At 43.3% G+C, this 27,433-nt stretch overlaps 1 protein-coding gene across 5 annotated transcripts in view; it reads right to left on the bottom strand.

Moving 5' to 3' along the window:
* Window positions 1-1,674: 1,674 nt before the first annotated feature.
* Window positions 1,675-27,433, bottom strand: part of LOC111264564 (uncharacterized) — a 55,488-nt gene continuing 29,729 nt past the window's right edge. For 4 of the 5 annotated variants that reach the window (XM_022840586.2, XM_022840591.2, XM_022840588.2 and 1 more), the window contains 6 exons: window positions 16,315-16,529; window positions 13,878-14,046; window positions 7,569-7,834; window positions 6,916-7,199; window positions 2,783-3,173; window positions 1,675-2,574 (listed from right to left, as the gene is read on the bottom strand). In XM_022840586.2, the coding sequence (XP_022696321.1) occupies window positions 2,532-2,574; window positions 2,783-3,173; window positions 6,916-7,199; window positions 7,569-7,834; window positions 13,878-14,046; window positions 16,315-16,529 (1,368 nt within the window). In that variant the 3' untranslated portion in view covers window positions 1,675-2,531. Of the gene's footprint in view, window positions 2,575-2,782; window positions 3,174-6,915; window positions 7,200-7,568; window positions 7,835-13,877; window positions 14,047-16,314; window positions 16,530-24,482; window positions 25,259-27,433 lie in introns of those variants that run through there. The other variant, XM_022840592.2, reaches the window with a different exon arrangement.

The following is a 27,433-nucleotide window of genomic DNA, read 5'->3' as shown; positions in this document are numbered from 1 at the left end:
ACTTGTAAGACCTTCCGAAATGGCCAGTATACCATTGCGATCGGATTTATCCCGAAACGAACCTTATGAATCCCGAACGAAACTTATGAAGCATAAGCAATGAAGCGATTTGATCACCTGAGTGGTCGACACTGCCTGTCACCGTCTTCCGGTAACGTGTCCAGTGAAACCTCTGCCGTTCGCAGACCTATTAGACAGCTATTAGTTCTGGAAATAAGTCCTTTCTCAAAAGTACGGTTCGTGTATTATTTAAGACACTATGTAAGTGCGTATACAATAAAAGTACTTTCTAAGAGTTTATCACAATACCACTAAGTGTACGATCCGGAGATACATGCGAGTCGACTCTCTGATACTGCAAACTTAGAGGTCTCACTATATGTTGTAGCTGCTTATGTACACTGTCTGCCTAAAGACTTTCCATTATTTCAACAAAGCTTAGTATAAAAGCATAGAGGAGAGCTAAGTGAAGTGTTTACGTCCCGTTAAGTGTCCTTTTAGAAAAACGCATGCAGTATCTTCACAGAGCCTGCTGTCTTCGTTCCATCTTGTTTTGTGTCTATTGAGTTGTCAAATGTTTTATTGTATGTAGTGGCTCAAACTCATAGAGCCAGTTAGAGATTTACTTTGTTTTTCTTTTTCACTCGAATGCCCCCGCCCTCTTGCATTCGCGACCACCTCCATCCCGCCGTGACGGTTACCATCACCAGCGCGCGTCAGCTTGACACAGCGAAATAGGGAAAACAGCTCCAATTGTAAGCATCTGATAACGTGCAATAATCGAGGTAGAAAGCACAGAAGCGGCTACAGTGGCAATGGAACCACTAATAAAGGCAGGCCTCACCGCTACGTCGGACAAAAGGGAGCCATTTTAAGCTCATTTATACGACATACATATAAGCGCATGTATGAGCACTGCTATCGCCGCTTTAAAACGACGTTAACCGTCACAATAACTCTTCGTGTTGTAATTACTGCCAGGGGAAATAAATGGTGATATTATATGTGTGTATATATACATATATAGCACTATTCAGATGTCGACGTGCGTTTGTTTGCACAGCTCAGATCTAGAATGCAAAAAAAATATATACATTATCTTGACAATAACAGCACGACCAGTGACAACATCAGTAGCAAAAATGGCAGCTACATGTGAGAGAAAAGAAAAAATAATAGTAAGCGTTAGTTGGCACGAAGCAGATCGAAATCAGGCCTGTCCCTAATTACGAACAAATTTGTTTTTTCTACTCGTTACCGGCAGCGCAAACCGGGCCTAAACTTCGGACCAAAATGAAGAGTTCTCGTCTTCCCGCCGCGTACATATAGAGAGAGAGAAAGCCGTTTCAGTGAAGACACAAGCGATACATTGATCGTGGTCGAATACTTCTACGATATATACCACTAATTACCTGTTGCCTAAGTCGACTGCTAGAAAAATCCGAAACATTCAGTGTGGGCGACCGGGTCAGTTGAAATAGAGCTTATGTACATATTTAGATCCTGCCGTCTATTCGGGATACAACTGTTTGTCTGATTCATGAAAGGTGTTCAAGTGCAGACCACGAAATACACTATTCTATTATTCAAGTGTCATAATTGATGCTATTATTGGCTAGTAGGTTCCTGGCCAAGTGCTCGCGATCTAAAATGCCGAAATAATGAGTCACGTACTTAAATATTCTTTATTTAAATATATTTATTAATCTGACACAAGAGTCGTGAACAGGTTCCTTCCTTTGTATCCCTAAGAAACAGAACATGCACCCTCTAATTTCCTTCAGGCGTTCCTTACTCGAACCCAGTTCTCACTGTGAACAGCAAAGCATTTTACACACTCCTATATAACTATATATGTATACTTGTATAATATTTAGAATTGTTTTTGCGCTTGTTCCTCATAGGTTTATTGATAATGTATATTTGTATTTACACGTAGGTTCTGATTGAACCGCGAAACCCATTGCGGGTTGCTTAGCCTCACGACCACAAAGACCTACCGTCGATTTATTTTGTTCTCTATCTAATGCACAATCACGCTGATACACGTGAACCTCGTTAATTGAAATAGCCATTGACGGGACGTGCGTAAACGCTGTTGTTTTTGTTCTGTGACAAATAAATAAACGTCCGTCATCTAGACGAGAATACAAAACTTCCACGTTCGTTGATTTGTTTACGTGCCTCTTGTTTACTAATCATTTACCTACTTTCTACTACGATTAGTACTAAGATGTCAATAATCGAGTGTTGTTATTACTTTTATTATTGTTTTCGTTGTTTCTACGGGATGTCTCCGAGATCCGCTCTTTGGATTTGTGGTGTGTGTAGTATAAACATCATTGCTGATATCGTAGCAACAGCAAGGACGTGCATAGACAACGTCGCTATTAATGTTATTGTTATTATTAACTCGTTAGCATCGGTACTGAAACAAGTTAGCTAGATATCAATATTCAGCAACGGAAGCTTTCTTGTTTTTAATATTTCACAAGTATAGCGTTCCTCGCACGAGATGACTGAAGATGATGCTATCTGATCAGCTTGTTACAAATGGCGATGGTAGCGATGACACTGATGAACAACAGGAAGTATGGAAAGGAAAGTATTAAAAAAGTGCTAAAAACAAAAACAAAAAGTGAACGACGGATGATCACAGGGTGAGGAAGTCTGCTTCTTGCCATTGCTATTCTATCCATTAGTTATCTATATTATGCATATATATATATATATATATATATATATATGACAGGACGCAATAGGCTATGACGGTAAAGGAGACCTGGCTGCTTCGGGCGATGGCGTCCGTTGTCGCGTTTTCTGTAATGGCTGTTGGGGATTCTGTTGCTCCTGCTGCTGCGGCTGGTCCTGTTGCTGAAGTGCAGTTTGCGCAAATGCCTGGCACCATTGTTCATGTACAGTCTGGGCATGCTGGCCGTATAACCGCGAAGCTGCCAGCAGCTGATCAGGCGTCAATGGTGGATGTCGTGGACTCGACGAAGGCGATGCACAGGGTGAACCTTCAGCGGCTTCTGTTGCAGTATCGACTAGACTCCAGATTTTAGGTCTTACTCCGAGACTCTGCACCGGGCTTGGACTTGACGATAGCACCTTTCCTGCATTCGGTGCTTGCTCACGCCCCTCAGTTTCATCTCTGTCCTCGACATCGACTTCTGAAATAGATAGAAATCATAATATGTATATAGAGTGAACTTGTAGTGTATGCAACGCCGATAGTAGTCATAGCAGTTTACACGAGTAAACAAAACAATCTAATCTTCGCCCCGCATATGTAATTTGAGAGCAAGTCGATAAGGGCAAATCAAGTTTAAAAAATAAAACTTGAAAAACAAAGAGGTCTAACAACTTCAGTGGGGCTAGATTTAGCTTGGCGATTGGATTCATTTCAGCTAACTTATTGTAGTCGCTAATTGATTTTCATCTTCCGTGTAAGCAAAGAATCGCTTTTTAAATAAACATTAATTTTAAATAAGATATTTGTGACGGTGTATCTATTATTCCTTTTCTAGGCTTGTTAGTTAAAACGAGTCTTTGCATCAAAGGTTCGCCCGTAACTACAGGAAGGGTACCAGGCGTCACTTGATGGTGTATAAGACAAGCAATGCTAGACTAGCTAGCCATTTGCAACAGGTCTTGGTGGTCCTTGACAAAGACCGCAAACAAACCAATATCGTTTCTGACCTCAGCGGAGTCGGTCCGTGGCTGTCAGAAGTATATCCTCGACCTCCTCTGCATCGGAGTTTCAGTGATCTCCCCCACACTCGGACACACTCCACACACAAAACAGTCTCGCTGAAGTAGCAATAACTTTTGTAGAACAAGCAAACGGCCCGTCTCGTGGCTTCCCACCATAGCTTCTGCTCTCGCTTTCCCTCTCCGATGTAGTACAGGGAACAAAACACGCTAGTAACTAACAAACCAGTGAACCAGCTCACAACCATTCAATAGGCACGCTACAATGCGCTTTCTTCAGGGGACTTGGAGTCCTCAAGCTCTCGAAGTTCCCCATCCATCCAAGTAAGTTGGAAAAACGACCCGTTTTCTCTTTTGGTCGTTTTTTTTGATTCGCCTTCGGCCTCCGCTCTCACCCGTAAGGGCAGTCGTGTCGATGGGTTTACTACGTTTACTCCTTCAATTTTGGGTCTCTTGTACCGTATCTGTTGTGGCCACAAAGTAGTTTGCCCACAGTATCGCACACTGGCCTACCACTAATGACACTCGTAGCTCAAATATCAGCCAAACCAACCAGGCATCGATCAGATCGGTAGTAATGTATGCAACGGAAGAAAAAGTAACTTTTATACAAATGTATGCCCGCAACTTGTGTTTACCGTTGCATCTTTTTGGGTTGCTTTTCTCCGGTTATACTTTCTGCCCAGGCAATATTTTTCAGAGCAGCCGTCCAAGAACAATGACATGACAGCGCCTATTATGAGAGTCGCTTAGATTACTTTTGTGCGTTTTTAAACTTTGTCTGTCTCTGTTATTATATCTCAAATAATCGAACAGGCACTGAGTTATAGGTAAAAAGTCTTCTGTTTAGGTTTATCAAAGATCTATAATAATAAGACTATTACCGAACGGCAGAAGCCCGTATAAGTTCCAGCCCATCGGGAATATCTATCTCAAGCCCAACCGAATCTGATACAAGCGACTTTCTTTTGTTGTATATAGTCACCGCATTTCTCCTGATCATTCGTGGTGTAAGTGCGCGGTACGGTCATGGGAAGTATCCGGAGGCTTGGCCAGTCGGCCTGATCCTGGTGGACCTCGGCACTTGGGTAGCGCGACTTGAAGCTCAATAACTCTCACAGCAACGTTACTGTTCGCCGGAGCTAGCAGACTCGGCGGAATCGATTGTGCCAAGAGCTCAAGCAGTAAAGAAAGCCGATGGGCACGGACGCTATGGGCCAGTAAACGCAACTGTCGCTTGCCACTAGGCGTCGACACCGCCACTAGCTAAAGCTACGGCGATTGCTTGCCATCGCTAAGTGGGAGAAGTAAAGAGACAACAGGAGTGCTCGTATTATTATTATTATTATTATTCTACGACTCCGCACCCTCTGCTATTCCACGTTACTTCCTAGCAGCTTTCCTCACTCCCGTTGGCTCCCGCAAAGTGAAACTCGACAAAGATTGAGCCTTAAAGAAATGGTAGGAGACCGAAGGAAGTCGCCGCTGGTGCGCTGTCGAACCCGAGCTATGTAAACTCCATTGCTTCACTTTATAAGCACCGTAGTCACATTATGACCAACAAACTCTTCGTTCATTCGTAGTACTCTAAAACGGACTGGGTTTCGAATAGACACATCGGCTGGATTATCAAGTAGTTCTTTATTTAGAGAAAAATATATGTGTTACGTAGTGAGGCAGTTCGCATCATTCATTATTTATACATATGGCCATATATGCTTATGTTACAGACGTGTAAAACAGCCATGTAATGCTCAAAGATCGGAATACGATCTAGGACAGTGAACTGCGAGAGCATCTATTAAATCTGTAGATGCAGTTTATTCTAAACATATACACGGAGTTGATTTCTCTGTGCTCTGAGCATGCTTTTCGAAAAGAATCAGTGTATGCACAACTCGATGAGAAATGACATGGTCACCCTATTTATTTGGGCTGTATCAACGAGGATTGAAGCAAGGGTCTGCATCGAAGACACACGTCGAAAGCTGGTGTCCTTTCTGCTACCAAAGATCGAGGTGTTCTCCAAAAATTGTCTCGCTTCCGGCCCGTCCTCGTGTTGTCCACCAACAGCCCTTGGCTCCCCGTCAAGTGGGCTCCTATCTTTCCGAAATATATCTGTGCAGAGTCTTTCTGTGTATATGTTCGCTGACCACCGAGGTTTATTTATGGATGGGATCATAGATCGCAAGTGAGCCGCGGTGTGTCCCTAGACATGCATCGTCGGCTAGCCTCGGCTTGCTACCGCAGAACCACTGCTAGAGCAGCAGCAGAAAGATGGGTAAGGAGTAGTTTCCACCACTTCTTACGCCATTTTCCTCCGTCAGAGCATCCGGATTGCACTGTGTATCGTATAGGTCCTCCCAGAGGCATCGCGGCATAACACTTCATAGCACCATATAGTACAGCCCCTACCACTGAGTTCAACTTACTACCACCGTCGTGGTAGACAGACATCACAGTGGTCTGTCTGGCTCCCCAGAGGAAGCCAATGTGCGAAAGACTAAGTGACTTCTTGAGGGATAAACAGCTTGCCCCTTCTTGAGTGTAAGTTCATGCCTCTAGTTGTGCTACACTGCAATTCGGGGTCCTTGCCTCTCTTTTGCCCACGTGTGGGGGTTCGATAGTACTCAACTGTGGTCTATATAGCAGCACAGTGCTGGCTAAAAGCACCAGACAGACAAGTATGTAGCCAGCGGTACACGTTGGGATGGTTGCGACAACAGAACGAGAAGTAGCACTACTTCTGAGAGGTAGGAGGAACGGCAGCACATTTGCATTCATCGCCACCCCCCGTTCGTAAATGCATCCTTACCATTTCCCTTAACTTTTCTAGGTAGGTAAGTGAAGCCTGGTATTATTGGTAGTGCCGTTATGGAGCCAGTCTACCAAACGCGGCCTGCTATACATTTCAAATGGTTGACTGTAATATATAATACAACCGAGAAACGACACACAGAGGCGGGCATTCAAGAAAACTCTCGCAGATCTACTAAGTAAGGAACATTCTAGCCGTGGAAAGTACCTAGGTATATTTAGTGCCTTAATCAAATGATCCCGTTTTTAGGCAAACAAAAAAAAGTTCATGAATTTTGGCGTGATTTGGCATAGCAGGTCGATGTAGATGTGATTAAGAATGCAATCTTTTATCTGGAAGTAGATGTTAGCAAAAAATTTCCGCAAACATCTGTCTACATTAACCTTCATCACTCTTTTCGTCTCGGTTATTTTGTTGTTGCTGACGCTGGAGCTGTTCCTCGCGATGCTGCTGAGTTGCTCGAAGCTGCAGCAATGAATGGACGTGTGCCATGTGAGCATTCATCGGCCCACCAGTCGCGCTCATATTTGCCCCCATACTGGCGGCTATAGCACCCATCGAGAGTAACGAGGCGGGATGTGGCGGTGGTGGGAGACCAGACGATGCCATCAGTTGCGCAAGCTGCTCACTCCTTTTAGCCATTTCTTCGGCGGCCATCAAACGAGCTCTGAAACGCAAATTAATACATTCATTATGAGCCGACCTGTGTCAGACATAAGCTGAATATAACTGACGAGGGTAACAGTTCCTTCTTTTGTTTAACATGTTACAGGACGATGGAGCTAAAAACTCAGCGTTTGCACATGCGCAAACCGAAGCAGCCCCTACAGCGAAAGCTATCACTTGTAGAGCCATTTACATAGACTTTAGTACAGGCTGTTCTGACACATCAATTCTCCGTACCATAATACACAAGCACTCTAACCAATTGTGAGTCATTCATTTGTCTCGTCGTTTGTGATCCTGCCTTTCATGTGTCTGTATGTACGCTGCAAGCAATATAACGATATGATGATATTACTGGCAGCGTGCTGACCTGTTCTGATTGTTGGCGGCAGCGTCCGTTCGATGTCTTCGGGCAGTAGAGGGATCATGGGCATCATCGTTTTCTCCCTCGCTGCTCCGGTTACCGAGGTGATGGTACTGCTGGTGCTGATGAGGATTGTCATCCTTCATTGAGGAATTGCTTTCCATAATATCGTCATCGTCATCATCATCTTCTTCTCCGCGATTTCTTGGAGACCAAGTCATTTTATTTTCTTTTTTAAGTCGACGTCGCGCGTTCGCAAACCACGTGGACACCTATAGAAGTTAATATGGTGTATATAAATAGGATTGTATTGCACGTTTTGTATGAAACTTGAATTAGCACTCTCTTTGCAACCCTTTCGTAGACTTAGTTCTTTCATGTTTGATCACAATATGCACCTTCTTCCACCACTCGAATGGTAACTTACGTGCCCCGCTAACGTGGAAGTTAGCAGTATGAGAAGCAATGAGATTTCAAGGGGCAATTTCGACGTTATGTTGATAATGTTCAAGTAAGTTTACTATTAGGAAGCTGTTGAAAATGTAAACAAACTGTTTATGACGAGAGTAACGTCTGGTGAGTAAGAAAATCTCGAACTGTAACTAACTCATGCATTTTTGCCATCATATATTTTGCGATGTAAAATCGAGCGTTGGGCGGTTTACCTCCGTTTACTTATCTTGACTGCCTAATGCGAAGTTTTCTCATCACCACATCCAGTTGTTAAGAGTACATTTCAGCCGTGATCGGCAACCAGGACTCAAAAGGCTACCAAAGAGATATCGTAAGCTTTTTGTGACTGTACGTTTCTTTTAGGACTATGCCCCACGGGTCGAGTTGCGTCCCACTGAGGTGGCCGTCTCCTATTGTCATTGTTCTTCAATGTGAGTCACACTTCGGCGCAGGAATGGGTCATTGTTGTAACTGCCACCAAAAGCGAGCAAGCGTCTCTAAATTTCTGTACCTCAATTTCTTAAATTACGCCACAGCCATTTATTTGTCCATTGCTTTTTTTACCGCATTCATTTCGTCGAGGCGAGTCGGTATGCCATTTTCATAGATACTAAACCCAGGTGCTTATACTCGTGCGTATTGAAATGGGTTGACTTTTACCAACCTTTTGCAATTCACCTTCGTAGGGGTCCTTTGACGGGACTCACTTTCGAGTTTGACATTTTCTTTTCGGTGTCTCTGCTAGTAGAACTAGCACCGATTTCAAGTCTATACGGAAAGCTGCTGTAGTCTGGCGAGGAGCTCATATCCGCAAACCGTTCAGGTTTACTAGGCTTCTGTGTCTCACTACAAGTGTCCGGTCCGAGATTTCGAAAAGTAGAAAAAAGAAAAGCGCCACTTCGTAATGTTTGTTACACCCTGTATACAACCACCACCTATCGTAGACTTAGTATGATCGTTGCGAGTATGATCGCACCACAAACGGTGTGCAGTTCTTTCAGATTGATACGAGAAAGACTATTATCTTTAATAAACGCAAATACGGAAGGTCCAACCTTTCCCGTAATGAGCTGTTCTGTGCTTAGTCCACGTATTGCATTGGTGCACTTGGTAAACATGGCTTTTTATTCTCACCGAAAGCGCACCAGCATTTTCCAATTTCTGCATTTATTATAACTGATTAATTTTAGTATGAAAAATTGTACATTCACACAATGTATATATGCACATACGTGTGCGACAACGTCGTCCTGTTCTGTATGGTCGTTCGTAATTGATATCCTGAAATAATGCTTTTAGAAAATAACGCCACGATCATTGAACTGATTGTTTGTTTTCGACGAACCTTGTTGTATTTATTTTTTTCACGAGTAACTTTTTCCCGCCTAACGTTATACGCAAGTTATCTGATAAAAACGTTAATCGTCCCCTTTGGTCGGTGTGTACATTCCTGCTAACTTACGCACTTAAATACTCTAAAAAAGCCGTGACTGCACGTAAATAGCGTGCACACTTTTCTATCATTTTCATTGTGACCGCTGAATCGTTCCTATGCTCAATCAGGACCAGACTTCACTGATATCAATCTATTGCGACGTCCCCCCGATCGCCAGAGTGCTTAACGCGGGATGAAAACATGGGTTCGAAGCGAGGTAAGGGACGTTCAATGTTAGCAGGCATGCGAAAGATAAGGAATACAATTTTTCAAGTACAGGACTGTCTTATCTAGTATATTATTATCATATATGCCATTACTCATGTTAAGTACCGAGATAACAACAACAATATACCACTTAGAATTAGATATTTTAAGCCTTACTCTTGCAGATATATATTAATGGCATTGTTGTCTACAACTGCACGTATTATAGCTGGTTCTTGGTTAGCAAACTGTAGTATCTCATAGCCATGCTTTGAAACCCGTTTAAGCTAAGAACGTAACTATTTGACGCGTGATGACTTAGTAATCAGTGATTTCTATTTGCAGAGCATGCCTGTGCATGGAAATTGTGAGGGGAATTCAAATTGATTTCTGAAGGCAGCCGCCATGATTGCGGTGTTCAACTTTCACCTCAGCTTCAAAGAGACCCCAAGAAAGACTCGGCATTGTTTACTATGACAACTGTGCATCTAATAGCACAATTCGTATATTTCGTATCATCATACTTACAGCTACTTCCTGTACAGTATAACGATTAATGAATTGTGATCGCCATATTGGATAGCGATTCTCAGTGGTTGATGACTAGAATGCAGGTATTGGCAGATATGTATGGGACTTACACATGTGTATAGGATGCTAAGCACGAGTTTCTGCACACATTGAAATTGTCTTGTCTGGAACTACCATGGAGGGCCATTCAAGGTTCAATATGTTCCTCTTCTATCGGATACCTCAACGTACTCCCTTCGACGTAGCAAAGCTAACTTAGACCATAGCTCTAGGCAATTACTAAGGATACTCAATGAAGAGGGGTCACGTTCTCCATCTTAAACTACGCAGTGTTCTTTTATGTGACCATTATCCCCGAGCTTTTAGAACTCGGTTGACACTCCGAAGGTGGGCAATTCCTTTTTCATTCATATCAATGATGCCCTCTGACAAGGCATACGGATAATAGTTGACAACGTTCCGCTATGTTGATCTGGCGATGGATGTTGCAGTTGGATCTAGTAAAGTACCTATGAACTAAATATATAATGACACAGTTGAGAAATTCGTAAACGTTCCTCAGCGTCATATTACTTTTTGATATTTATTTAAGGTTAATTCCTAACGATGTACTGAAGAGTTTCAAAAAGGGGCAAGCACAATCAGCTATATTTTTGTTCTACCCGCAACCTAACACTAGGGTACTATGCACTTTCCGCCAATCGCTTATCTTTACTACTAAAAGGTATAGATATAACGAATGTGTCTGTCATAGACAAATGGATGCGGTTCGCATAGCAGTAATATTTGTAGGTTGAATTCGGCATTCTTACATAAATATACATATATTTAATAGATCGACGCAGTTTCAGCTGCTCCGTAATTGCCATAGGCCAAACATGATAGCAGTCAACTTCATTCCACTCCGAAGAGCCCAAGCGGCTCCGATCAGTAGACCCATCAGTGAGTGCAATACCATGTCCTTCGTGTTTCTTGTATCGAACACTACAAGCTTTTCTTTTGCGCAAGCAACCTTGTTTGTTACACTCGATGATTGCGAACGACGACTCAATTGGAATCGTTTCCCATATGATGGGTTCAGTAATCGCGAGGACCAATGGGCAAGTATTGGCCACGAGACACCGGGGTCGCCCATCAAGCCTCACTGAATGTTCTTGTCTTGGTCATGGACACCGATACCCGAATCTGTCGGGACGAATGTCGCGTGAGAGACCGTTGGTGGGAGAAGAATCACAGGGGTTCGGAGTTACATCGCAGCCCATAAAGTGGGTGTCATTTATCATTCGGGGAACATAGTCGGGTTCTCCAATTTGGGAGGGAAAGTACAACGTCACTGTATTATCAATCCATTTCTGTTGCGACGCAGACCCAAAACGGACGGCGTTGAACACCCTTCAAGGTTGCCCCCTGCTACTGGTTTCTCTCCGTCCGTTGATGGCGCTGTTAGTGCATCCGATAGACATTTTCAATGAACCCCAGTTCCGCATTAGGTGAAGTATAAAAATGCATTAAAAACATTGCTTGTATTGAATAATATTACACGGTGATATTGTATCGTATTATTTATGGTCATCTGACACGTGCGATATGATGATCGATTATTGATTTGGGGTGATAGTGGAAAACTTGATGGAAAATTAGGAACAAAGATACTGCTCAGCAGTCGCCCTATTATTACTACTAATTGTTCTATTTGACTAATAAAATGAGCGGTATCTATAGTTGTTTTTTGCTTATGAAGTAAGACTTGGATAGTCTACGGTAACGCATACTTCGAAAATGGTCGTTTTTAATTCAGATCATTTTAATTCAGATAAATAAGATCAGGTAAGCGTCTCTACACTATGCTGCTACACGCTAATCCAGCGGACCTTGAGATCAAGTAACTCTTCTGCCAATTAGGCTAGAATGACGATATTCTCATAAGACATAGGACGTCCTCTTGTAATACGGGCTTTGATCGAAGAAATCAGCGGGTTTCAGCCGACGTTAGGTACTCCTTTTCTTTAACCAGGAAACAATAGAGGCATGGCGATAAGTTCTCTTGGCGTTTCATCAAGTAACTAGACCGTGCGTTTTGGATCGCCATAAAGAACTCGAGATAAGGATTGCATTCATTGTGTTATTTTCGTAGTAGCAAATGCCCCTGTAAGTATTGCAATGACCTTACGTCCGAATTTAGTCAACACTGCGGCTGAACATGATGGTTCTCTTGGGCCTATACTATCTCACCTGGTCCCTCTTCGGCTAGCGGAAAAGATTGAACCATAGCTCGTCTATGGCGATCGTACGCTTCAGACGGATTTTACATTAACTACAATTCCGCAAATTGCACGTGGAATACGCTACACACAATTCTAACTGCCACGGGGTTAATTCACTGCAGAACCTGTTTCCGTTGTTTCAGTATTTGGGTTATAATTCGGTAACGCGTTACGCGTGAAGTGTCAGTTTTAGCTAGCCTAGACTCTAACGCTGCTTTCGTGACAGATCTCCTGGATTGTGAAAATACGTTCATGTCCTTTGGGTTCCGACATTTCAAGTCACCTATTCGCTGGTCTTTGATGCTCCGAGCTCCACTATTGAAACATTTGCACAATTCGAGCGTTTCAGGCCCTTTCACCTGATGTTTTCACCAACCTCCGATAAATTTCCATACCGTTGCGGCATAAAAACTTCTCCACCGAGCGCTGATTTTCGAACCCGAACACGGTTTTTCTTCTGAATCCGTTTATCCCGACCTGTACTCAAGCGATTTATCTCACGCATTTTTTGAACGACTCGAATGTTGTTTAAAGCTGATTTAATTCGAAAAGTCTCTTTCTTTTTTATTTACGCGATTATACTCTCGACACCAGCTCACTAACAGCAAACTTTGAAAGCCATAACTTTTGAACAGTTAGGTAACATAATAAAGCATGAAGTGACTTTAAAAATATCTCGTTATCTTTCGAACGTCAGTATTGCGACATTGCACGTTTATTACTGTCTATAAAGGCTACGAAAACAGGCCACAGAAATAAATGCTATGTGTATGCATCGTTAGGGCCTGCGACGTTGCCGACGCGTCCGAAGCTCTCTTTCCATATTTGGTTCACCAACTTTCGGTCATAGGTTTTGTCGGTACTCATGATTCGAATCCACAGCAACACCGAGATGGAGGCGATTAATAGATTTGATAAAAATGACGGATCGCTCCTTAATGGGAGTTTGGTTGGTCTTTCTTAAATATCGGTTTTAGCTACAAGTAACGAAGAGCCAACGCGGCTTCTTTACGTGCCGCAGGCTTCATTGCCGCGCCGAAATGCTACATGGAAGAAACGTTTTTCGGCATACTTTTTGCCAGCTGTATACCTGGTAATTGAGCACCGCTACAAGGTTTTTTTATACTTCGATACTGCGTTCGTAATGAACCCAAGAAGAGTCCGCGGTATTTTTGTACGTCTTATAATCGAAATAAATCAACTACGCGCGGTGAATAATTTTAAAGATGATATACCCATAAAAACGAAAGGGTGGGGGCATTTATTATAAATTAGAGTACCTCATTAAGTTAGATTCGAATATTTTTAGAAACCACTTGTTGCGATTGGAACCTAGACTACGATTAAGATCCATAAGTGCGTACGAGCAGCTGTGAACGCTCTGCATGGTATTTTATATATTCAGGAGCAATTTATGAAAACTACCTGAGTCAGGGTCATCCTGGTAATAATAGCAAGCATGATCTTCTCTCCTTTGGTGGGGTATGGATTCTTGCGGTGCTCGTTTAGCCATGCTTTTAGCGTACTGGTCGTTTCGCGGGTTGCATTCTTCCGTCGGGCGCCATTCAGATCCATGCCGCCCAAAGCGCCCAATCTGTGGAAAAGTAAAGGGCAAAATTAGCATAAAATTTCTCAAAAAATATGTTGTTCATAGCAAAAAGATCTCTACAAAAATAAAAAAAATCAAATGACTGTGTGTACTCTTTGGAATAATTCAAAGAAGAATCGGTTGTGAGTTGGGTTGTTCGCCATCATTGTTTACCCAGTGTTAGTCGTATCTGAAGGCGCGGTAAACCCCAGACGAATAGCAGGCATAGGGGTTTGATTTTTGTAATAGCTGATTCGGCTGCGCCTCTAAGAATTTCTATCAAACTTCCAAAAAGGACGATTGAAAGGTTGCAAGTTTTGCTCACAGGTATTCATCGTTTCAAAGTAGACCGAGCATACACTTCTACCCGTTTAGATCTAGAAAGTAAATTCACTCAGACAGGACAGAAGCACTGCTAGCCATATGGGTTCACCCAGCATGATTCTAATTGTGAGCTAGCAAGACCTTAACAAATAATTATGACCAGCTTTTCAAAAGTTGAACAAGTCGAAAGGAAGGGTATATATTATTTTGTCGCCGTCGCGATTGCCCCAGCGCTTTCTGTCGTTTTGCCTTTGGCACCACCTGCATCTTGCCTGTATGTACCGTTATGAATTAATTGTGATAAATACGCCTGACACAGATGCGCATGGTGCCAGGGACGGTGCGAGACCGCAATCATAGTAGTAGAAGTAACAGTAATAGTAGTACTAGCTGCAGCAGCAGATGACGCGATATATAGGTATGGCTTTGTATAAATATTTGCAATTACATGAACCGGGATTAGGGCCACTCGGGACCTCCCTTTCGCTGTACAACCCACGTTAGGCCAAGCCATTTCCTGATAGGTTTACACGTTTTCTGCAGTATGTCTGTTTGAATCGATGCTTCCTACCCTCCTTGGCGTCTGGGCTTCTCCTGGTTGTATGCAGTGTCCCCGAACCAGCAGTGCCCTTCTTCGTTCGATACCAGGACAGTGGCAAGCCTCTAGCTTCATTAACAACAGAAGCTACATATCGCTTCGTCATGGTAGTGATACGGTTCGCTTATAAGCAGCGTACCATACTCTGTGGTGATTGCTGAACGGTTGGCACGAGCTTCGACAATCCTACTTCTAACGAAGCTTGCTATTGTGTAACCGAAGTGAGTAGTATACTGCTGCCAATACTGGTGGACGAAACCTAGGCGTTATTATATTAATACACAGATCATGGTTCAGCTAAAAGTTTCTGTTTTTGATACGTGTTTATTACTGATACTGTCCGATAAGGAAAAATCATTCATTCTTTCTTCTAAGAAAGCAAAAATATGCCAAAGCGACCTCGCACTTCTAATACCAGAGCTCCGCAGCTTTGCTCGACAAAGGCAAAATAAATAAAGTTACATACAATAACCTTAACCTACTAAAACGGGACACTTCATCACCACAGGACGTAGTCGGGCTGCAGACTTGTTCTGGCTGTTTCTAAATGTCGGTGTGTAATAGAAGATCAACTTTGAGGCGTGCAGGCCATTGTGGTGCAATTCGTGAAAAACGAGGAAAGCAAATATCCAGTTGATACGGTACGACGTGTGGACTAGCGTGCAAATGACAGGCACACGATGCCGCCTTCTATTGTAACATCAGCTGCATTTGTGAATAATTTAATATTCTATAGGCCTTTAATAAATCACAGATCGACCGTCTACCCTATCTTAATTTAGCGAGATCAGTCGTTCAGCGGATTCTGTGTAACTGTAAAAGAGATATTCTTTTGTTCCCAGACCTACAAGTCAGTTGTTTTAGTTGATTCATTAAGAAAAGGGATTATTGATGCAGCCGATCACTTCGTTGACCTGACCATCTCACTAACTGTGGAATCATCGGCCTAGTCTTATCCTCGTCCTCGCGAAACGCTCCTTTTATAGATACACTAGTAAACAATACTAATATTTATTATGTGAATATAATAGCACACGGAGTGGACTGTCAACGAATAGGCCGGACGTTATCCTACTATTTTATCTCAAATAGCCTAACGCATTACGTACATCCGCATATTCTAACTACCATCAATAGCCTCGTCTCCTTGATGACAACACTGGAGCAGAAAGACGATCGTAGGAATTGAACTGGTACTTTGATACAGGGTCCCTCCAAACGATCTGAGCTCATTTTAATTCTAGCTAACTTATGTGGGAATTCATAGGCAACAATTCTAACCTGTTATATACATGAATCGGTAAGCTTAGTATTCCACTTGAATCGAAAACATCCTTCGCTGGAGCACTTACCCTGGAAAGGAATATCCTGCTAGGGCTCCCGCTGTTGTAGGGTCAAATCCTGGTGGAAAGCTTTGTGCCGCTGTCCGGGCTCCCAGATGAGCATAGCTAGCAGCAGCAGCAGAGCCGCTACTTTGGGAGAGATTTCTCCACGCCTCCAAACCGTCCGCCATGTCTGTCTTTGGCCTAGTCCCACTTGCACTTCGGGTGAGGGCGGTGGAACTCACCTGTAACGTAATAGAGGTATTATGCTGTTGACGATGGGATCAATAGGCAAATAGACCACAGAAACTTATCAGTACTTCTAACCGTATTCTTCGTAAACTCGAATGACCTACTGAACAAACAATTGAGCAGTGTTACAAGTGAATCTATTGACTTGGCTGTGGAAAACGTTCTACGAATCGCAATATACGAAAGCAACCAGACTGCGAACACTTAGGGACAATATTTACTAAATGCCCATTGGAGCCTGAGGACAAAATGGGCCGTTTGACGGAACACGCATTGTCTACTCACTAAAATATAGCAGCATTCGATATTGTGTTTTTCGTGTGTTTTGGCCGCTTACTACATAAACATCTATTATTATAATTTAATTAGCCGCATTAGTTAACGCTGTAGCAAAAACAACAGCGACCGGAAGGAAAACAAGCGATAGTTTTTTTTTGCTTGTACGCGATACATCGAGTTGTCGTGCCTTTAGCGGCTTTTTTTAAACAGCTGACGGAGGGGAAATGAAGGTACCTATCCTCCGCAGTTTCAACTTTCATTTGATTCCGCCCTCTTGTGCCCTACGCCACCATATGCCGCGTACGTGGAATATAATCGCCTGAGAAAACAGCAGCCTCGCAGTTTTGAGCTCCAAACGAATGGCGAAAAGCCAGGGGATCGAGTATCATCCATATTCCTACAGATAGTGAATTCGTGTCCGCAGGTAAAGCTTCGACGGCAACTCTGACGGCATGAACAATATTAAAGTGGGGCAAGCATGCATCTACTGGAAAGTTTTGCATGCACACAGGTGTTGCTGTGCCAATGCAACGGAACGATGTGGGCTAATTGTCAGGTAGAAGGCGCTAAGACATTTTGTTTTTGCAGTTAAAAGAATAAACACAGGACAAGAGGAACGATGTTAAGGGAGGGAGGCGCAAACAAACTAACGCGTACAGACGGACTGTCGTCCAACAGGCGATAAGCGTTAACTATGACAAAAAGACACAAGTGGCTCTACGTGAGCGCCGGGCGCTACTTCTTATTGGCTATTTGATAATTGCCGGCGTCAGTAAGAGAAGCGAACCTTCGACAAACATGCCAAAGCGAACGTATACATTGTACCTATTGTTAGGAAAAATTAATCAAAGGCAAGGCATGATTGTTAAAGCCGTCGATTAAATTACAAGCATCACTATTATCTGGTACTAAATGGCAAACGAGAGGTAGCTTTGTGAGTCGGCTATGCGTCGTTAGTCATATATATCCGTAAATGTCCGTATATAATACAGAATGACGAGGCGGTGTTTCGAAGTGTTACAGGAAAATGTGTACACGTCAATAGTTACATAATTGTATGTTTTTAGTTAGCATACGAAATGACCTGCATTTTGCCTTGGCCCGCAAGGCTCTTCTGCCACCCACCAAAATATATTGCAGGTCTAATTATAGTGTAGGCAGTAGAAAACTCAGTTTACCTTTTATTAAATAAGAACCTCGAATAAAATAACTGTCAGTTCTTAAACGGTTATAGAAAAAACACGGACATCATCATTCAATTTATTGACGCCGGCTAACTTTAGTGTGGAATTAGAGCCCATACAACGGTCGATCTACCGTCATGGATGGATATACCATTATGGCCATGTAAAATGGGTTAAACGGAACTTAAACTTAGCTGTTATTCGTTTAGCTCACAAATAGCAGTACCTACATACATACGTACACTATAAAGTGTATATATATACTTGTGCCTATACATTGATGATGGTGTTCCTTCTAACGATGATGACAATGACAAATGATGACTTAAACAAAGTCAATAAATAATCAAAAAAAGAAGAGGCAGTTCACTGTTTGTTGTTCTTTTTAACGATCGTCCTACGGAAGTATTTTTATTCTGTTCTGAACGGTGCTTTTGTGGTGCGTGTCCTCAAGCGACGCTTATTAAAGCCTTTTGATCGGCGTCTGGGTGGTGTGAAAGGCACACACGTTGACGCACGGCAGTGAAAGATCGGAGGGCAGATTTGGCGAATGAGTGCGGGGCAAAACGCGTCCACGTGTTTTTGTTTTCGCCATCGCCCGCGTGGGAGCAAGTGACAATCGTTTGTTTAATGGCAGCAATGGACGCGGCTCTGTCGCAAGGGCCAGGCAACCGGACACAAACATGTGTAGCTGGATGAGGGCTGCGTAAAAATCACGCAAGTCATTCTTTTAGTACGACCGCCGTTGTCATGATGGCGTGACGTCTACGGACATTATCGTCGAAGCACATCCATCCTACTTGATGAATGTTAATTGGGCATTCGAATTTAATCGTTTTGGGGTCTATACGGGAAATGCTTTCGCTTTGTTGCAATCGGATAGAAGATAGCGCTAAGCCTTAACACGTATCTTATACTGCATGGCGCCTGTACTGTGCCTATCAGGACCATCTATTGACTTAAACAGGACTTGAGTCGCTGGTGCTTTAATAACTCTTGTACTCGTCGCAATTTGCACCAAATCTACATATTCTCTAAACACTAAACAACATCTCACTGTAACTGCTCTGCAGTGTGGAAACGATGCTTGTTTGGCTACACATCGTTTTAACTATGTAGCTTCTTTAACAGAATTGTATATGTTTATTTCAACAAGCCGGATAATACTAGAATGCAGACCCCTTTCGCATTGTATGGCATCGTTCCTCTAGCTTCTTCTATAATCCAGCAGTCCCCTACATCGACATACGCAAGTTGGTGATTACGGACTGCGGTTCTAAAATCATTGTCATGCAAGCCTATACAGGTGATCCGCTTTTTGCTTTTTCTTTGCCTTTTTTCAACATCCGTGCAGGCATGTTCCCTCAATCGCATTTAGGCCAATTTGGCACATCGCATTTACGTACTGCTCTATATCGCAAGGTTTTGCTTAACATTTGTCTGTTTGCCTCGTACCGATCTTTCTTCTCTTCATATTTTTTGTTGCACTGCTTACCCTCGGAAAACCTTCTAGAAAATTAAAGACCGATACGGTTACGGCTAATAGTAGCAGCAGTCCAGTCGGGCTTGATCTCTAACCTGTGTAAAGGTGTTTTCGAGCGCTGAGCATTTTTGATCCCTGACACTTCATCTTCACAGAAGATGTGTCTCCCGCTCCAAAACACTTGGTGGAATTGTCGTCTGCTGATTGCTACGGAAAGATGGTGTCCGTGGTGTCCTGGTTTCGATAGGTTCGCTTGGCTTTGCCGTTTCTCCTGTTCTTTTGCGCAGTGCAGTGACCTACATCCACTGCCGCTTTTCCTTCTCATGCTCGCCCTGTACTGCTTGCACTCCGTACAACAGCCCCGCCTCTTTCTCGCCGGTTGTAATATCTTCCACAGTTGAAGCAGTGCTTGTACACTCACCGATTCGTAGATACTTTTTGGGAGCGTTGGGAGAGGGATGGGGAGGTCAGACTAAGACGACAAGGAACAAGGATTTTGGTGGCAGTAGTAGAAGCAGTAGTAGCCTGGTAGAAGAACTTAGACGGTCTGACACAAAAACGCCACAGACTACAGGCGTTGCTCCTACAACATCAAACGATCGACGGCAAACATCGACTTGAGTGGAGGCAGGGACACCGAAGGAGCAATCGAGAAGATATCGGGTCTGTCGTCTGCTAAGGCGACTACGATCTAAGTACTGGGCCTCCGTCCAGCTCCGTCTCCTTGTCCCTGTGTCTCCATGTCTTGTCGCTTGCTATATCGCTTACTTGTCCGCTACTATAGCTGTATATCCCCTTTTTTGTGCCCTGTTCGTCCGCTACCAGACATCTCTCCCCCTAACCCCACTCGTCGATACTCGACTGATTCTGTTCTTCTGATCCCGGATATGCTTCCGAGATTTTCCGCTGCTACACGAGTTGTAGCAGCAGTAGCAGAAAGGGCACTTGTCTCCCTTCCAGTTATCGAACCTTCCAACACACCCCAGTTGTGGCGGTAGCAGTAGCCGAAACAGTAGTACTAGTAGGATTTGTAGTTTTTCCTCGGAAACACCAACAGAGCGATACCACATATCTTTCGTGGATATGTGCTTCAGCTTGTAGCGAGCGTATGTTCATTTTACAGATACATTATGGCTGCTTATGGAAGTGACGACGCTGACTTAACAGGCTCAGTGACACACATCTGCGTTGTGCTACACACTTGCACTTCGGTTTGTGGTGGAAATACTTCGGGTTACGCACTCGACTAACTAATTGCTTCAGCACGACGCGTTGCAAAGATGACAACCGAAGGTTCAAACAAAAGTGAAGGAAGGACATGAGGCACTGAAAAAATCCCTTCCTCACCATCACGACCGCCACCGCTACTGCTTGAGGCGCTGCACAACAGCTGCCTGAGGACAGGCTCAGTTGCAAACGCGCATATGTAGTGAAGGCAAAGGGGCCGGAACAATTACCAACCGCGGAAAACGCCTGCGGAGCCGGTAAGATATGATTCTTCTATTTTCTAAGAAATATGCCCCCTTTGAGTGAGCAGAGAGCCATAGTGCTGGTGAAGAGGAAAAAACACAGTATACCGCTTTTGATGCGACTGTCATCTTTAACTAGTCGTAGGCTCTAACACCGCTGCCTCTTTGTCCTATTCACTTGAGAAGGACCAAGGTATCTAGCCCGCTTCAGTGAACGATGATTAAGCGTCAATAGCCCATTGTCTAATTGGGTCGATCCAGTTTCTTCTCTTTTCTGCCATAAAATTTCCGTCAAACTTCTGATAACCGGCACAATCCTGCCGTGTAATATTATCTGGTTTTCACTAGATTAGCCAATATTCCACTTAGCGAATAAGAATGAGGCCAAAGCGACAAATTAGAAATTTAAGGCGACCTAGAGTTACATGTGAATAGTCTTCGAGAAGCAAATCCATTGTTGTGAACTAAATTCATAGGTAACCGCTTTAATTAGATCTAATTTATGGAAAAGCGCCCTCATTTCTCTAGTCGCAAGCTTGAGAGATTGATTTTTAACATACTCTTTTCCTATTACGTTGCTCTTTAACACTAGATTTAATTGTCCTATCTTTAAGGCAAAGGGATGTGTACAGTAGACTTGTTTGTTTGGTATATAATCGAATTCGGTCGATTATAGCAATTATAAATGAACCTACTGTTTGTTCGGCAAGAAGTTGAACTTCCTCTATCACTATTAAGGGGCTTCACTTGACATCAATTCAAGCGACCCTCATCGCTTTCAGCTCGTTGTATTTCTCAGATTTTTTGGGAGCGCTACGTGGCCTTCAACGAACGCCACCCACGAGATGATCATGGGGTGATTTATATTTAACCACGACGTGCTACTTCGTTTTGGGAAGGTAGATCAGCGTTTGAGTCGCTTCGTGGCCATGAATATGCAGTTGTTCGGCTTGGCAACCAATTGAAGATTGAAGCCTTCTTCGTGCTTTTGATATACCGATGCATGTAATGGCCATTACCAAAGCCAATCAGAAATTTCACAGACAACGTCTGTCGGTAGGGAATCCAACAAGACGAAAGACATCAGTAAGATGCAAAAGTGAAGAATCGACAACGATTCATTTGCCAGAGCACTTAAGGCTAGAGACCATTGAGAAATATTTTCTCCTGGCCTCCCTAGTGGATATGGTCATTGCACTCTACGTGTAGCGTGATGATACGATGAGAGGTGAAGAAATGATGCAAGGGCTCAACTCGCGGCCAGGGAACTCTGACCTACAATACCAGGCTGCCTGAAACGGAGCTGTGGAAATAGGGAAAAAATTGGCCCATAGTTTTTTCGTTGTAGTTGGCAGCATCTTGTAACTCCTCAACCACGACGTCAAATGTTTGTCGCGCCACCCTGAAAAATCTCAGCGCTCCATAAGCGAAACGACCCTTCGACTTCGTCTGTGTTCGTCATTGTTGCTACAGCTGCAGAATCTACACTAAATAAGAAAAAAAAAAAACTAAATAGACTCTACGACTAAATTATTTGAATGTTTGATATCCGCAGGTCGGCTCAGGGGCCAACATGACCATCGACAACACTGTTTGATGTTTGCATTTGTGTGTGCGTATTTTTCCTGATGCCAGCTGCTTTATGCTCCCGAATCGTTAGGGTGCTAACTGCGCCAACATGCCTCACGTTCAAGCCGACTCGGGTCTGTTTGAGGGAAGGGGGAAGTGGGCTGTGGAACTGAACCTCATGATTCCCTTTAACACGTCAGAAAAATCAAAACGGGCGCATACACACGCTCTAATGTGTCGCTAGCTTCTTTGCTTCTACTGGTGCCGCAACGGCGTGATGTTGGGGAATTAGGCAACGTGGATGACATGAACGAACGAAAGCGGGTTTGTTGGAAGTCACCACCGACCAATATACATGTCGACTAGCTTCACGTCGTCTGATGCGCCTTTGTTATCGAGGAATGATGCACCCTGAGCACAACTCAAAGGGGACAGGCGTAGCAATAATAGCAGCTCCATGAAAAGGCAAAAAACCTTCAACGAACTTTGCTTGTCGGCGGCCGCGGTGATGCCTACAGTGGTCGCATATTTCTTCGCGCTGTCTTCGCACCTCATCATAGTTGGGCGCACGATGTGTTTCGGTCAGACAGACAGACCTATAGAAAGATGTTGTTGGTTTATGCTACGATAATGTACTACCACTATTACTTCTTCTAGCTTGTGACAGCCAAGCAACTACTTCTCCAGTTTTTACACTGAATTCTAACTTTTCTCCCATTCTTTTTACGTCTGTGGAAATTTTTGCGTTTCACGAAAATTTTAGAAAAGATTTAATGTCAACAAACGGATTGTCGTTTCCCCTTTAATTCTGCACGTAATGTCACTCATTTGGTGGAAATTTGACAGCTGCTGCCATATCATCGATCAGAAGACATCCGAAATGACACATACTAAACGGGTTAGAAATATATTATGAAACAGTCATGCTTTCGAGTTAAACAGATGGAAACAAGCGAGTGCTAAGACGACGTTCGTAGCTATACTACAAATATATCTTAGTCCTGTTGAAAGGTTTCTCTCAGTGGATGATTGCCAGCGACTGAGCGATCGAGAACCGTTACTAGTTTCAGTCGATTGTAGAATAGGTCGATTAGTAAAAAGACAGATAAATGTACGCACATTTTGTATCACCTGATCCAAAGGCAGCGCTAAGTGACAATGTTCCTATTCGCAGGACCGCAAACCCTAAGTCATTATCCTGTAATGCCTTAAGTCTCATTTAGTACTTGTAAAGTTGGGTGCACAGCACTCAATTTTGGACCATACAAGGTTGCATCCAAGTAAGGGAATCAACTCGAATTAATCCGCTTAGTTACTATGTGCACACTTTTATACTGTTTATATCGCCAGTGACGAGATACTCGATCGCCATTCCATAAAAATATGCATAAATTATATTTGCCACCACTACCGGCACAGCGGAGACGATGATGGGATGCGACCTTACGTATGTCCTTCAGGGGATATGCGATTCGGGACTATGATAAATAGACAATAAAGTAGTGGGCACAGTATCTTCTGTAATATATACAGCCCTCGCCATCTTGCTGCTCCTCCGCTCGTTTCTGTCTCCATTAATAGCCGGATCGTCTGCTCTGCCTGTTATCACTACATCATCAAAGGCACACCCAAATTCATGCCCGTCAGTGACAGCAGAACCTTTGGATGCCGGCATCACATATCGTAGAGGATCTAGCCGGAGTATGAACAGCTGCTGTGAGGCGAGCGGTTATTAATTATGACCCATGTAGGAGATTGGTTTCGTTTTCCTGATAATTAAAAAAATTTGTCAAATTTTGATAAATCGTGATACTTCCTGTTTATTGGTGACGACGGATAACCAGCCACTTAATAGGCCTCATTAGGTAACGGTTCAGGCGCACCCGCTTGACGGCGTGTTAGTTTGATAATAATGGTTGCGGTGATACGACACTCTCTAAGCACAGGCACGTGTATACGCACGTTTGCATGAATTCGAAGCACAGAGGAGCCGAGCATCCTCTAACGACGAACGATTCAAAACGGAAACGTTCTAATCGTGTACTTTTCACTCGTTTCGTCTAGCTGCACATGCTTGCCGCGTGTTCAAAATTGTTCTATCCGCAAGAATGCCATGCCTATTCATTGAGTAACTTGTAGTTGCTCTTCGAGGGCTAACTTCAACTTCGCCCATTATACTTTGTAATTACAAGTAACAGTAGTCTCATCACTTGTTGTTTGAGGGTCACCACACGAGCAAATACACGTTTCACGATTTATAGCTTCCGGCTGCTAAATAAAGTAGATGGTCTAATTGATAAAACATTGATTGAGTATTTCACACAACAGTTCGTGTCTAGCGGTGCAACGAGCTAGACTAATGCTATTTTTACTTATTATTATTATTAATCATCTGCCGAAACGATGGCGCTTTGAAGCACGCTTGTATTTATCGCACACGTGACTAATAGACAGCCTCGCTTACGGACCTGGTTCACACTAGGCCGTCTCAGGCCTTACGCGGCAGTGGGCGAAGGAAAAGATGGAGGGAAGCTGCTTTCGGCTGATTCCATTCGAAAATTTCAAAATTATCATTAACAATCAAAATTTCAGCGACTGACGACACGCCTAATCCTCAAACATGCATTGATGGGCAAGCAGTACACACGGATGCATGTAACAGTGAACCAACGACGCTTACTGAGTTCGGTGGCAGCTACCGCTTATAACAGCCAGTGATAAACTCTAGCAGAATCTTGCGCTGGTCAAATAACTCAACAAATGGACATATTAAGCCTATTCAAATAGCCTTAACTACCTAGCTATCATAGTATTACTATCGTCCCTAATCTATAGAAGGTCTATACAGTAGATAACTGACGTTGACACTCAATTTCACCATTGAATATCCTATCTAGTTCGACTGCCGGCGCAGAAACCGCGGTAGATTCTTGACTTTGAGCTAAATATTTGACCAGCCAGGCAGACAAGTGATATGATCATTTAGATAGAATAGAACTGGTAAAAGTAGCAATAGTTGTAATAGTATAAGCGATGAAGACAAAACCGTTGCGTCAGCTCGACCTAGAGTTGCCGGCGTCGTTGTTGGCAGCGTCCGGGAGCTGGATGAGGAAAAATGAGAAGGCTAAAATGAGACCAACCAGCCCAGCCGGCTCACACACAGACGGCAAAAACTACCATACGACTCGCATCATACAACAGAGAGACTGCTAGTTTTCGCCCTTACGTCAGCCGTCTTTCTTCCTTCGTAAGAAACATAAATTTGCCCTCTAGATGTGGAACATGTCAGCATTTCTCGAGAAGAGCAACAAGCACAGATACCATGCCTCATATAGAGATCATCGGAACGTGGACCATGGACTCCTTTCTGTCGCTGAATACCAAATAATAGCAGCAGCGGCAAAGTCATTTAACGTTATAAGCCATAAATATTGCTCTTTTTTGTTACTTCGCGCGCTCGGGCAGCGGTAGTTGGATGAGTGTCGACGACCATGGCAAATGAAACGAACGTGTTAATTATAACATGAATATATACATGTTGACGCCAGTATCATCATTGTAACTACCATCACTATTATGGGTAAGTGACGCACGAGACGGGAAGGTCATCGGGCGCTAACGCTCAAGATTGGCAGTAGCTACATAGCTATGAATTTTGGCGGGGTATAGTAGTAGTCGGATCACAGACTCGATGATTCTACTACAATCAAATAGCGAATTCAGGGCAACGCGAGGCTTCGGCCAGATTTGGGTGGTCTTCGCTTAAATATACAGATACACATATGCACTATAGTTAAGGCAGAGTCAACCGTATAGCTTTTGTTCTCACAGAAAAACCATACTAGGCCAAACAGTAACGAGACGAAAAGGAAATATCGGGTTGGCCCTAGATGTTTTTTTATGTCGCTCCGTTGTTGTTTTCCGTTGCTGATGAGGCGCTGTCTCTCCTGACGAACTCAGAATGCGTCGGGACGAGCTGTTGATGTTCGGAACGCATTAGATAAAAGCGACCCTCCATAAGCTGTCCATGTGTTTATGTAACGCGTGTTATTTATTCAATATTACATCGTGGTAACCATTGGGTCATGCTGTTTCAGTGCCGTGACACCCACTTAGGCGTTACGTGATTCCTTTCCCCGTAAGAAAGACTGTGCTGACAACGTATGCGTACATATTAGCGGTCAATAATTAAGAGCCGTAGGCAGGGAAAGCATTCACGCGGTCTTATATTAATAGTTTTGCAATTATTAGGCATACGGAGCTTCGCATCGAAACCGACGAAGAATATGAGATTCGATGAAGAGTACGAACGTAAACGCTCTCAGGCGCTGTCTACAGAAGAACCTCTGATTGATGAACACAAAATACAAATGTAACTTCTTTGCTGTTCCTGATACGCCGAATTCTTAACTGAAGAAAAACCTAACTATCTCCATTTATTGTGCAAATAGAACGTGGCATTAGCCGTTACTCCGTGAGTGCCGCCGTGGCCAGTATCAGTTCCAGTACGAAGTCCAATTTCACAAATTTTTAGTAGAATTAACTAAATATATGTGAAGTATTTGGCACAATTGCCCGTTAGGTGTCGCTGTTCAATCATCGTCTGCTAGATTTTTAACCAAAACATATCAGGACTCGCCTAGTTCGACTATTCCAGTTCTATAGGAGAACACATAGAACATTTACATATAATAATAATTCTTATTATTATCATCATCGTGTAACTGTTAGATGCATCTGTGTGTCTAGTTTCATTGTGTTATTGCGGCACCTAACTAATTTAACCGTTCTTGTTTATAGCCGCTCGATATCAAAGTGATTACTTTGTTAGAATATCCTATTCGAGACGGTTCATTATATTTCTAACAAACGAAGTGTTCTTGTCCTATTCATCTTCGGTTCGATAAAAAGAC

The sequence above is a fragment of the Varroa jacobsoni genome, unplaced genomic scaffold (assembly GCF_002532875.2).
Source record: "Varroa jacobsoni isolate VJ856 unplaced genomic scaffold, vjacob_1.0 scaffold_873, whole genome shotgun sequence".
Classification (NCBI taxonomy): domain Eukaryota; kingdom Metazoa; phylum Arthropoda; class Arachnida; order Mesostigmata; family Varroidae; genus Varroa; species Varroa jacobsoni.
The sequence above is the reverse complement of the archived record's forward strand: the minus strand, read 5'-3'. Positions and strand labels throughout refer to the sequence as shown.